Source organism: Corvus moneduloides, chromosome 3, assembly GCF_009650955.1.
Source record: "Corvus moneduloides isolate bCorMon1 chromosome 3, bCorMon1.pri, whole genome shotgun sequence".
NCBI classification, from domain to species: Eukaryota; Metazoa; Chordata; class Aves; order Passeriformes; family Corvidae; genus Corvus; species Corvus moneduloides.
Genome location: NC_045478.1, coordinates 111,259,255 through 111,272,869, shown reverse-complemented (window position 1 = coordinate 111,272,869; position 13,615 = coordinate 111,259,255). Strand labels below are relative to the sequence as shown.

The window sequence follows — 13,615 nt, the reverse complement described above, 5'->3', positions numbered from 1 at the left end:
ACCACCTGAGTATTCTCTTCAGAAGGTAAAGAATTGTTAATGTGTTTCCCTCATAGTCAAAACTGACGGATCCATGTACTGATCAGATGTTCCAAAGTACTCATACTTAATAGCTTAAATATCCCAGCCTTTTTCTATCAATTTGGTTCTTAAATAAAAAGGAAAAAAGGGGCCATTTTGGATGCGTGTGTGTGTGTGTTTAGGGATAGATTATTAGAATTGGAGTAGCATATCTGGCACTTAGCAATATGTTAGAGAGTTTCCATCAGTTTTACACAGTCACTGTAAGCAGCAGTATAAGGCCTTCCTTTTGGTTTTTGGCATTCTAGGTGTAGCATAACCATACTGGCTTTTATGCCATAGAATTATTTATTCTTTTTGTCAGTGGGAGCTATTTGAGGGATGCAAAGGAAGTGATGTGAATAGGAGTGATCAGTTTTGTTTGATCTATTCTTGGGCAGGTATTAATACCACAAGGACTATCAGCAAATGTGGTGGCACTCTCTGTTGTTCACCAAGTTAAAGTTTGGATGGTCTTGTTTGCAGAGTATCTGCCCTGTAGGGTGACATTGGACTGGCATCCTGTGTCAGGACTTGATATGAGGTGCACTGGGCCTGCCTTTTGATGGTCTCTGGTCACAGCTTTATGCATGCTGTCAAACTATGAAATACTTTTATTTGGCTCCCTCATACCCATTGCAAGTTCAGGACTTGGGTAAGGCTTTGGAAAGACGTGATTCCCATGAAAATTCATACTTTTAGGAAGTTATTTTTGATGAAGGAGTGGAGCCTAGCCCTGCTGAGGATGGCAAGTGGAGGGGCTGTGCAGGGAATCGTGCTGTTGACGCACATGCCGTGAGCGTCTGTCCGACTCCTTTTGTCACGTCAGGACCTCAGTGCTGGGATTTTTGCTGGAGCTGGTGCAGTTCTTCTGCCTTTCCTCCACACATCACTGCTCCACAGTGTCTGCCTTTGACAGACTCGTGGCAGGAATGCCTGCTGGGTCTCCTTGGTCTTTGTTCAGCTGCGTGGACCTCTCTGGAGCTCTGTAAGATGCTCGTATTTCACCATTTTCCAAAGGGGTAATGCACACTGTAATGCTGATGCCTGGAAAAAAGGGTACAAAGAGGCTTCACTCTCATATTGTGTGATAGTGTGAGCAGCTAACCACAAGGCCTTTTCTGACATGTATTTTTACTGCTTTGATGATTGTTTCTGAATGATTCTGACGCCTCTGCTGTGGAAGAACGTGGTGCCTAATGACTTAAACAGCTGTAGGTATGTCTGTTTCTCCAGCACAGAAGCTGCCTTCTGATTTCCAGTTAGTGTTCAGCATTGGGAGGTTGGTTTTCCAGGTGAGAGGAAGTGCATTTGCCCCAGTGGGTACATCACAGATGTTTCATATAATTGTTTATTTGGTACCTGAATGAAAGTGAAATATTACTTCCCAAATAGTTTGTCTAAAAGGAGATAAATTGCTTTCCAGTTTTTGACAAAATGTTTACACTTGTAGATTATTTTAAGTAGCAAGACATTATTCAGTGATGGGACATTTTGGGGTAATTCTTTTCAGAGGATCTTATTCTTGTGTTTAAAGAAATGAAGCTCAGCTAAAACTTTTTTTTTTTTTTTTTTAATGTGCTCTTCATGTGCCTACAGCTGGGAAGGGCAAAAGAAACCAGTACAAAATGTAATAATATGAAAGTCAGATGTTGCTTTATCCTGGTCTTGCAGGCTACCCATGGTGCTTTGCAGTGGGGATGCAGCTGTCCCGTTCTTTCTTTGGAGTCACTACTGCTTTTTCTTGCCTGTTTCCCTGTTTGAGGAGAGTGTTTTGAGATGGCCTTATGAAAGAGACTATTTAGGGGCAGGGTGGTGGCGTTACTCTCTAAGCTATTCAAGTGCTCTTGCTTTTCCACAGTCCCTGTTATGCAGTTTGCTGGGGAAGTAGCACAGTCTGAGGAATTACAGAATCTGCTGGATTGTAACAGCACGTGTGGCTAAGCAGGGCTGATGAGAAATGCAGATAGCTCATACATTGCTTCCTTGTTGGGTTGATTTCATCCCAGCAAGGCTAATCTGGATGGTCATCAGTCATGCTAACTTTGCAGAGAAGGTACATCCTTAGTGTGAGAACATGAGGTTGGGGGTACTGTTGGGATGTGCAGAATGCACTCAAATACGTGTTTGTGAATACAAATATACATATATTCATTAGGCTTTCAGGAAGGCCAGACTGACACAGCCTCCTCTCTAAGTTGTGTGAAGAGGTTTCATGTTGGAGTGTGCTCCATGGGGACATGTCACAGCTTTCCTCTGCCTCTGGCCGTGTCATTCCCCTGACAGCCATCAGTTTCCTCCTCTGAAACCCCAGGGTGGAAATAGGTGTTCAGAAAGAGCTTGGGTTAACAGAACAGCTCCTGAATGAGCTTTAACCTCATTCTCTGAAACTGCTTAAAGGTTTCTGCTCCAAGCTAACCTTGGCTCCCCTGCTGCAATGGGGATGTCTGTCTCAGGGCACCAGGGACAAGCACGGAAATTTCAGCCTGAGGAATTAGCTGGTTGAAAAAAAAAGTGAAAGCTTGCGTTCCTGCAGTCTGGCTCACATTGTCTTACAAAGGTGCTGTGTGCTTTGCTCCTACCATGGTTTCCCTGTTACAGGGTGAAATCCTGATTTAGCAAAAAGAGCTGCGTAATAATGGATAGGAAAAGCGAAACTTTTGAGGACAGAGTAAATATATTAGGCCAATAACAACATGCCATTTATTAGCTGTTGAGGTCCTAGAAGGAGTCCCTTGTGCATTTTTATCTTTTAGCTATGTTTCTGGTATGCTTTTCTTTACTAGATACCTTTGGTATTTATCATATCATTTAGAAATGGTGCAGTATCTTGCCTTAGCTTGATTTATGGGTGGCTTCTGATGGTTTTCTATTCCAAAGCATGTTGGGTAGCTAGAGGAGTGCTTGAAATATTTTCATTTCACTCTATTGTTGCCAAAGTCATGAAAAGCGGCAGGGACTTTAGCATGCCATTTGTGTTCACAGAGAAACTTCTCCTGCTTTACTTTTGGGATGCAGAGCATAGCCCTTGAAAAGTGCCTGCTGGTGTCCAGGTGTGGCTTGTTGTGGACAGTGGGGAATGCTTGAAGGGGAATCTTGCTCAGTATGTTGTATGTTCAATTGGAATGCTGGGTTCTTCCCTCTGGGTACTTGGTATCTCTTCTTAGATGTCACTGTTTTTGAAGCTGAAATAAAAATTGGAGAGCAGATTCTGTGAATTATATTGGAAAAACAAAGCATGTGAATAATTACACTCAGAATATAGGAAGGCAGTTTCTGAAGAAGTTTTGTACAAGTCCTGATACTTAGAAAAACAAGCACATCCTCCAGAGTTACAACCACCCTGTGCAATTACTTCTGAGTAATACGCTTTGTTGTTTGTTGTGCTCTCATCTAACAGCTGAAACCTCGGGTGTGAAACTCAAGAGTCACAGCGTAGTCACCTCAGAAAAAACCCCGTGTGATTAATGCATTGCTAACTCACAGATCTGCTGTTTCGCTGACTGGGCAGTATCCCAGTGTGGTTATTACTCTCGTCACCGCAGTATTCTGTTCCCTGCTGTGTTGTACAGCTGTGTCACATTGTACTTGCTGAGCACGTTATTGAACAAGAATGGTTTTAAAGAGGAGGCTCTAGGTTGAAGCATAGCTCTTCATGTGCTCAAACTGTAAGAATACTGTCAGTTCAGATCATCAAAGCTATTTTCATTGTTGCCATGGCAGATTTGGCTTAACTTCAGTGGTATTAAGTCATTACAGTGACGGTGTAATTTAATAAAATCTTTTTAACTAAGGAAATTAATACAGTGTGTACAAAATAGATGTAATATATTGAAGACCTTGCAAATAAAGCTATAAGCCTAGATTCCAGCTTCTGTCATTACTCTTGTATCTAACCTCTAAAGGGTTTTTTAAATTACATTAGTTTAATACACATTGCAAGACAAAATGTGAGTAAATTATGGTGATTACTGGAGAGAACACAGTTGATTTAATCCATTTTAATTGTATATCATTTAAACACTGATGTCATGAAGTTACACAGTTGCATATTCTTACTACAGCCATATGCTCTTCTAAGTAAGAGACTCAGGGGACTCAGCATTTCATAATTCGCTCTGCACAGTTAGTGCAGTTAACTGCATTTACCTGCCTGTCATTCTCCACAGTTAGTGCAGTTAACTGCATTTACCTGCCTTTCACTTGCATTGAAAGTTGAATGGGTTAAAATATTGTGCAGAAGTTGTGTTCTGTGTTTACACTGAGTTTCATTTTTTTGGTATGTTTAAATCAGCAAATTTATATATTATTGCACATTTTAAAATGTTGGTTTAGGGGGCTGGTTATAGATTTATTTGTCTATAAAATGTTTAGTAGTGGAGCACAAGGAACTGCTGCTGTTGGTGAACAAATTAAAGTTTTTCAGTTGTGGGAAAGGTTAGTGTATGGAGATGAGTGTAGGGCGGGATTTTCGTCTTCATATGGGTTTGGCAGATATTCCTTTGTAATTTGGATTTAATGCAGGTAGTATTGTCCAGTTTTCTTTCTCTTTCTGAAGTTATACTTTGTTGGCCAGTTTAAGGACTGCATTTTGAGGAATGCCTGGTTTTGGGCAGTACAGAGATGAGTTTTTTCCTGTGCAAATGTGGCTGTTCATTGGGGTTAATTATCCATAGGGTCCTGACTTAGGAGGATACTAGAATAGCTTCTAGCTATGAATAATTTAGTACAGCATCAGATTGCATGCCACTTAAGAAGGCCTCTGCCTGTGAACTCTTATATCTTGTTGGAATCCACTCAATAGTATGAAGGTTACTGCTTGCACTGATATTTTATTATACTCTTTTCATTCTATTTTAAGATTTGCAGTGAATATTTTATGGTGACAAGTAAGGAAAATATCTGTGCAAGAGTAGGTAGAGTTTGTTTCTGAAAAGCTGAGGTGTTGTTGAACCTTAAACTGTCTTTTAAATTTCTTTTAAATCTAGCATCACACAGATAGTATTTTCTCCACTCAGATTTATGTAGTTGCGACAATTCATATCCTAGACAATCTTTTTAGATAGTACTTCATTGTGGGGAAAGGAGAAAGGCTTAATGAAAGACTAGCTTGCAAGATTTACAGGATTTCAATGCTTTCTACAAATTGCCCTAGTTGCTCATACATCTGGCTAGAGCAGACTCTGTCTCGTATTACAGAGGCTTTTTCAGGAGAAAAACTGCAAATACAGCACTTTGAAGCAATTCCAAGTGCAGATAAATTTACTGTATGCCTTTAGGAGATTTGGTCATGGCAACATAGCACTGGATGTGTTTTTTAAGAATGCCAAAATGACAGTGTTTTGTCATCATATACTAGATTTTTTTTCACAAAACCACCCCAAAACAGTAGGGAAGAGCTTAATGAAGAAGTTACTTTGGAAATGTCAAGGGAAGAACATAAGAATATCAAAATGCAATATAAGTAGTAGAGAAAAGGGTTTGTGGGGCTTTTGTGGGAGAGAGATTAATGCTGCATGGTATTTAAGGAAGATCTGTCAGATGTCTGGAAAGGTTTTTTATCTATTTCTGACTGCTCCCATTTTTTATGTCTACTAGTAAGTTTTTCTTAGTATGGGCCTCTTGATTGGGATGCTCTGCTACAGCTGAACATCTTTTTTAGAATTGTTTTGTAGGACACTTTCAACTTCGATTAGAAAGTAGAACCTTTTCTTTTTCTTTTCCAAATGAGATTTTTAATGTATGTGATGCTGCTGGAAGCTGACACAGTGAGATACAGCCATCCCTTGGTGCCTGCTTTAGCACTTGAAGATAAAATAGGCCTTTAATCTTTTTGTGCTCCTTCACCGAGTAGTAAGTAATTTAAGTGTCCATTAAGGGTTGGTAGTTAAACGCTAAGATCTTGCTAGATGCATTTAATTTCTCCTTAAAGGCATGGATCCAGATCGGTCCCTTTGAACAGGCACTCCTTGAACTGTACAGTTTTAATAAACTCTCAAACCTCTAATAGTTGTGCAGTTTACTACTGTCTGATACTTTGATGGAAATGCAGTTTTGTTTACAGATGGAAAGAACTCATTAAGTTTAGCCCTAGTGTAAAATTTTTAAGGCTGTTATTTTCAAATTGGGATTTTAAAATTGAACTGAAAATTAGTGTGACTTTGCTTACTCTAGAGCTTTTTGATCTATGATTTAATTGTCTTCTCTGTGCAAATACATTATGCTGAAATAAACTGTACTTTACTAGGCAACCATAAAAGTTGAATTGTCAGTTTTCCTGATTCAAGTACAATGTTTCCTGATATTTGACAGGAAATTCTACTGTGAATATGTGCACTGTGGCTGCAATAGTTATGTCAAGAAAGGAAGAAGTGCCTGAAGGACTTCCTTTTTTTCCTTAATGTTCTTATTTTTGTTGGTGGTGTGCCCAAAAACAGGCTATCCTCCAAATCTACAGGTGTGTGAGGAACAGACTATGCAGTTACATTCTGCCTTTTATTTTTGTGTTTAAAATAAACTTTCTACTGTTGTTGAAATGTGTCAGTTGAAGTACTGCAGTTAATACTGGAGTGTCATTGTTTTGATACAGTGTGTCCCCAGAGCTTTATTAAAGCCTGGATATCTATTGTTTCCTATTTAGCTTTTATCAAGTGGTGATTTTATGCAATGGCATCAAGCCACAGTTCTTCACCAGTGCCTCAGTCAAACAGCAGTGATGCTTTCTTTAAAAAAGAAATGGACGCCACGAAACACTTTCGCCCTGTGCAGTCCCTGCCTGATGTGTGTCCCAAGGAACCCACAGGTAATGTTGGTGTGCAGGGAGAGGGAGAAAGCAGCTCAATTTGCTGAGCTATTGGCAACCATCCACTCACTATTTCTTGTATACTGGGTGTAGTGTAGTAATCCATAGTCCTACTTCCAAGCATGCCGTAATTCTGCTTTATACTACCCAGCATCCCTTTGGAGCAATAGGAGGGACTATTTGCAGCTTGTTTTAAGATGTTCTCATTATAGGTGGGGTTTTTGCTTGCATGATTCCACATTACAGCTGTGATCTATACTCCATGTAAGAGGGTGCAATCTGTCAGAGCCTGTAGCAGACGTGTCCAGTGTGCTTGGAGAGTCTGACTGCATTCCTTCTGGAAGACATCCCAGCCCTTCTGCAGGAGGAAGCAAGTGACCTGTCTGTAGTACTAAGTCTCTGGTGCTGTTGTTAAACCAGATTTTGGTCACGGTTCCAGCTGTTGTGTTGCACCAAAGCTTAGTTTACACAAAGGAGTAGGTGGGATGGAATCTTAAGAATTGTGACATCTAATGCTAATGAATTGCAGCTGTCATTCTGATCAAGATCAGATTATTAGAAATATGTTTGTGGTTGGAATTTTTTTCTCTTCACTAGAAGCTAAAGTTGTTGAGCTAAATCTATTTAGTAAGTGTCAATACACCACTTCTGAGTTCAGAACTTGACTGGTTAATCTCATAGAAGGAATGCAAGGTGAAGTGTTGCAGAAGGAGAATATAATCTGTCTTTTGCATAGATAATTCTAATGCAGTATGTAACTGGTAAAACATGGTTTGCTTAAGAACCACATCTTAGCAAAAGCTACAGCCTTGTTTCTCACCCTAACAAAATGTCTTGTCTTTTGTGCTGCAGGCAATCCCAATAACTTACGTGACAGCCCATCTCTAGTTGCGGATCAGCAAAGATGGACTATTTATCATTCCAAAGTCAATCTCCCAGCAGCACTAAATGATCCTAGGTTAGCAAAAAGGGAATCTGATTTCTTTACAAAAACATGGGGAGTGGACTTTGTGGACACTGAAGTCACGCCTTCATTCTACCTCCCACAGATCACCAAGGAACATTTTGCATTATACCAACAGGAAATCGCTCCGGTAAGAACCCCCAATTAGGTGCACATAGTCCTAGGGACCAGAAGGAGATCCTTGTTCTAATTAGGTTGTCCCTGCTAGTAGCCCATCCTACAGTTAGCTGATGATTTGCTTTTTCGTTGTTGGTTTGGTCTTCATTAGACATTTCTGGTTTTATAATCTCAGAACCCATTGTGTGGAAAATGCTTTCTGAATTGTCCTGAGGCAATTTCTTGTTATTTTTAACTTCTGTTTCTGAGTACTGAGCTCTGCACCAGGGCTTGCAGTTCATATTCTTTCTGGTTGTTAATCCTTTTTTTCCTGTAAGGATTGTTTAAGGATTGGGTTCTACAATGCAACATGGCATTCTCAGACCTTTGGATCAAATGACTACATACTGTGAGGGTTGGAGATATTTTTAAGAGTCTTCAATCTAAACAGTGAAACATTTATACATGGACTTCTCAAACTATAAATAGGCCTATTATCTTCATGATTTCTTTTGTAACAGGGAAGTGTAAGCTACATCTAAGGACACCAGGACCAGTAGGAGACTTCTACAATCTCTTAAAAATACAAGTGTCAGTAAGTATGTAGTATTCTTTCTTTTTTTAACTGAAAGAACATGTAGAAGTCTCCCGCTGTTTTCTGCTTCCTTGGTTTGTAACTTCCTTATTTTTTTGCTGGTTCAGAATTAGTTGCAGGAAGTGTTACTTGTTTAATCATAGTTAAAGACTGTGGAAGTGAATTGTCTATAACTGAACTCCAGCAGAACCATTGCCTTTAACTCACATATTCAGCATTTTAAATGTTTTAAGATTTCATCCTTTAAAATTAGTACTTCATGCAGTGACTGCTAAATGAAAGAAGATTTTGGAACTGAGCTGTGTAGCTTCTAGCAGAAATCTAGTTAACATTGGTGTTCTTTAGAAATATAATTTCTCACCACTATGGTCTCTGGTGGTGTTTAAAATTTGAAGCTCAGCATGACGAAACAAGATACATGGTTTCAGCAAGGTACTCATTAGTAATGTGTGCAAGTAATTTCTACTTTCATCCAATTTGATTTAGCAATGAAAAAGGACTCTTTGTGTGTTAGTGTGATTTCTGGATTAGTCAGCAAATAAATGTTTGTATATGTAATTACAATTGATCTGTGATTATATATCCTTATGTAGAGAAGTTGTTACACCTTTTCAATAACTTCTGGGTTCATTTTCTCTTGAGATGTAAAGATACAGGAAAAAAAACAACACATCCACTATAGGTTGAAGTTTTTGGTACCTTTCACCTGGAAAAACTTTGTCTGAGTTTATAAGAGGAAGAAAATACTGTGAACTTGCCAGAATTTATTTGCATAATTCAGTTGTGTTTCACTGAATGTTTTGCTTCAAATGAGGAAGTTCTGGATTTTAGGCATCAGAATAATTCTTTAATGTATTTTCTCTTCTACAGAGAGAGAAAGTTCATGAAAGATGCAAGAATATTTGTACTCCTAAAGATACCTTTGACAGGACACTATTACACACTCACGGTACAGTCAAAGCCTCCTTTAATCATTAAAAAGTGGTGTCTTTTTGTATCAGTATGTTATAACATCAGTAGCAAGTGTTACAAATGTTACTCATTATTGATTCTATAATGTACTAATTGTCTCTGTTATTTGCTTGAGGTCTTCATGTATAATAATACCTGATGGTTTCTTTGAAACAATATTTGAAAACTCAGACATGGTAGGCTTAGAAGTATTCATGACCACTGCTGTCATTTTATAGGTCAAAATGCTTGTGATATTTGCTTTTAAACATTTTCTTGGCATGTTTGCGTTCGTGGCAGGTCATTGTGGCGCTGGCAGTGTTTTCTTTAACTGCTTTTTATTTTAAGACCCATTGAAACTGTTGCATCAAATTTGTAGGAGCTGTTGGCTTCGCAGTGCAGAACTGCAGTGCCATTCATGTATCTCTGCCATGAGAGTCACGTCATGACTGAGATGGGAAGTGAAATCTCAAGATGATCTAGTCTAGACCATCTGCTCATGCCAGGGCCACCTATGGGAGGACAGTGTCCAGTTGGGTTCTGGATATCACAGATGGAAATTACACAGTCTGTCTGGGCAACCTGTTTCAGTGTTTTACCACCCTCACAGCAAAAGTATTTCCTTGTGTTCCGATGGAATCTTTCATGTAATCAGTTTCTGCCCATTGCCTCCTGTCCTGACACTGGGCACCACAGAGAAAAACCAACTTTGTGTTCTTTGTGCCCTCTCATCAGATCTTTAAGCACACTGATCTCCCCTGGGCTTTTCCAGACTAAACAGTCTCTCCTCCTTGTTTCTTAGTGATCTTTGTGGCTCTTGACACGATTCTCTCCAGTGTGTCTAGGTCTGTCTTGTGCTGGGGAGCTCAAACCTGTGAGTGAAGGCTGAATTTCAGGAATTCATGGAAGTAGTTCAGCTAATAGGAAACTAAACAGGAAGGAAGGCAAGAGGCAAAATAAAAAAGGAAAGACAAGCAAAAGGAAAAGAGACACTCATAACTTGGAGAAAGTTTTTAATATTTATTTTAATTTACTTTCTCAAAAATGTTAGCATAAAAGGATTCATTTATCAATCCTTGTTTGATAAGGCTTATCTATATCAATGTCTACAGGTAACACAACAAAAAGGATCCAGTAGCTTACTCCTTTTGATCAAATTGTTTCAGTTGACTTTCTTCCTCCTCTTCTGTGCAAAAGGAAGCCTTTCTGCAGGGTTTCTCTGTATTGGTGTTATTTTTGAATAGCTGTTCCAGAATGAGTCTGTCTGTGCTGCATACTGTAAAATCAAAGTGCCTTCTTCAGTCTTAGCTTAATCTGTTTTAAAAGAGTCTGAATGTTTTTAAAAAGAGAAAATTAGTGTCACCAAAGTAACTGGGAGCTCCTTGGGTAGCTGGACAGTTCCTCTTAGAAGCATCATTTGGTAAACTGAAGCTTGTGATTTTCTATAATTTCTGCTGTTACTGTTTCCTGTCTTCCTCTAACTCCATCCCACAAGACTTGGCCTTTTACTTCTGTAAGAATTGGTCTGAGCAAAGGCTGAGGACAGCAGAATGATTCCAAGGTTGCCTTTTGTATTTTGATACAAATAAAGTAAGAAACAAATGAAGTAAAAACCAAAGAGGTGAGAGCAGTGGGAGCTGATGCTGAAGTAGCACTTGCCATGTTTGTCAGGGATGAGCAGACTGTCCAGCAGAGATATGGGTTTGTCGCTTTTAAATTCCTCAACTTTCTTGTCCTCCAATGTGCCCCCTCTTCATAGTGTACACTAAAGTTACGAGGGTGGGACAGGGGATTTTGGCTGAACCTCAAAAGTCTGAATTTGCCTTTTCTTCAAGTTCTGCTAGGGTGTAATGAATTAACTCTTTTCCCAGCTCAACTCTCTCACCCTCTGCAATTGTCAGGTCATCTTACTCCATGGAAATTACTGCTGCTGTGCTGCTTGCTCAGTGTGCTAGGGACTCTGGCCCGAGCCCTTGTTCATCCTTCTTGCCAGTCTTTGTGCATCCAGTCTCCAAGTGCCGCGCAAAAGTGATTGTATGGGCAGCTTCAGTCTGGAGCATTAAAACTGGGGTGATGTTAGAAGGACCTTTTACTGGCCCTTGCCAGTGCACTAATGAATGTGAAGTGCTAAGCAGATTGCTTTGTATGACTAACACTGACACTGCCAAACAGCCAAGTGCAAGCTCCTTTGAGTAGTCTGAGCATGAGACCTGAACTGCAGAGGACAAAAAAGCACTTCAAGGAGTCAGCATTTTTCAGGTTGGCAGGGACTTCAGAAGGCCTTCAGTGCAGTGGCCATCTCAAAGCCAGTTCAGCTGTGAGGTCAGCCCAAGGCATTCAAAGCTTTACCATGGAAAAATAGAAATATCCAGAAAATATGTACAAGTATATGTCCAGAAAATCTCCCAAGTACCCAGCCCTTTTGGGCAGCCTGCTCCAATGCTTGATTGTCCTCATGATGGAAAAGGTTCTCCTCGTGTTCAGTCAGAAGGTTTCATTTCAGTTTGTAACCCTGTTCCCTCTCTGTGAGGAACATGCCATCGTTGTCTTGAAAACTTCCTCGTGTTCATGGGATTCACTTGTTCAAGGGGATTGTTTCCCATTGTTTGCTCATGAATGACTACTTGTGTTTTGTTTAATTTTAGATAAATCCAGGACAGATCTGGAACAAGTACCTAAGGTATGGCTTCTGTGCACTCAGAGCTGTTGTAACGCTTCCTCACGTGAAGTGTTAAATATATGCATGTAGAAATTTTGTCCTTGCTGATGACTTGGGTTGATTCTCAAGAGGATGTATAGTGCTCAGAATTTAAAAAGACTAAGGATGATTTGCTTTGTCTTTTTTTTTCTTCTTCTTCCCATGGTCTCAATTTTTCTCTTAAAGTATAATACAAATACCATTATTTTTTTCATCTTTAAATAAATGAAGTTCAGACCTCAGAGCTGAGCAAAATTGGCCATTCTAGGAGGAAGGGAAGACTGGAGAGTTTGAGAAACGCTTGAACATTACCTAGTGTACAACTTAGCATTAGGTTTAACTTCTGGAATCCTTGATCAGGGCTCTCTTGCATATAAGCACACAGTGTACGTGATGTGGGTTTTTGTGTCAGGTTGACAAAAGACACAACTCCAGATTCCATTTTAGTGTGAATAATTTTTTTCTAGGTACAGTAAGAAGTCAGAGTGTTAATATGGGTCAGCATCTCTGTGCCAGTCGTGCAGGCTGCGACTTGAGTAGCTGTCACTGCAGTGTTTAAAGTCCAGGAAACAAGAATGCTTGAGTGTGGTGTGATGCTGCAGTCTGTGTTGAACCCTTGAAAATTACACTTCATAAATAAAAGGAAAAGGGTTCTACTGCCTGCCTGTAAGCTCAAGGTTTTGTCAAGTATAAATGTTATCAGAGTGAATTCAGATTGATAGTTCTCCCGGAGGTGTAGTTAATGTTACACCTTACTGCCTCTTCTTGTGCTGAGCATGTTTGCTGCATCCTGATAAAGGAGAGCAGCTCGAGGCTCTGCTCCCTCCCAGACAACACTAGCTACACCCTGACAGCTGGCTGGATCATCAGCCTAGTAGAAGCTGTGGCCCCAGGAATGAGCAGATCAGCAGCAGGATGCCCTCGTTAGTGAAGAAGCTCTGCTAAGATTCTTGAGAGGGCCCACCTGCACTTCAGTGCTGCCTACGTTCGCACACTCAGAGTGTTTAGGTCATCTCAGGTGATTGAATGAATACACATGTAATTTTGGACTATGGCTTCCACTTTCAGGAAGGCAAGACTTTGTCATATCACACAAGCTTTCAAAGTGTAAAGTACTTTGGTAGTAAGGTCTGGAATGAGTTTGTTCACCTGGATCAATGAAAATCTGGATTTTGAAATCAACAAATAAGGTCTCTGTTAGCTTAATGAGACAGGAGATGTGTTTAACTGGGGCAAGAAATGTAGGGGTGAGTGAGGCACATTTATTTCTTTTGTTTTTCTGTTTCAGATTTTTATGAAACCAGATTTTGCCTTGGAAGATTCCTTAACATTTAATGCCGTTTTACCATGGTCTCATTTTAGTACCACTGGTGGAAAAGGAAATCGTGATGCAGCTTCCTCCAAGTTACTTCAAGAAAAGGTACAACTTCGACACAAGTTGTGGTTATC

At 39.9% G+C, this 13,615-nt stretch overlaps 1 protein-coding gene across 4 annotated transcripts in view; it reads left to right on the top strand.

The window, feature by feature from the left end:
* The window catches only part of VPS54 (VPS54 subunit of GARP complex), a 47,549-nt gene that overhangs the window by 2,067 nt on the left and 31,867 nt on the right, over positions 1–13,615 (top strand). For 2 of the 4 annotated variants that reach the window (XM_032103534.1, XM_032103533.1), the window contains exons 3-7: positions 6,701–6,862; positions 7,715–7,956; positions 9,388–9,466; positions 12,114–12,148; positions 13,455–13,586. In XM_032103534.1, the coding sequence (XP_031959425.1) occupies positions 6,727–6,862; positions 7,715–7,956; positions 9,388–9,466; positions 12,114–12,148; positions 13,455–13,586 (624 nt within the window). In that variant the 5' untranslated portion in view covers positions 6,701–6,726. Of the gene's footprint in view, positions 1–6,700; positions 6,863–7,714; positions 7,957–9,387; positions 9,467–12,113; positions 12,149–13,454; positions 13,587–13,615 lie in introns of those variants that run through there. The other 2 variants (XM_032103535.1, XM_032103536.1) reach the window with 2 other exon arrangements.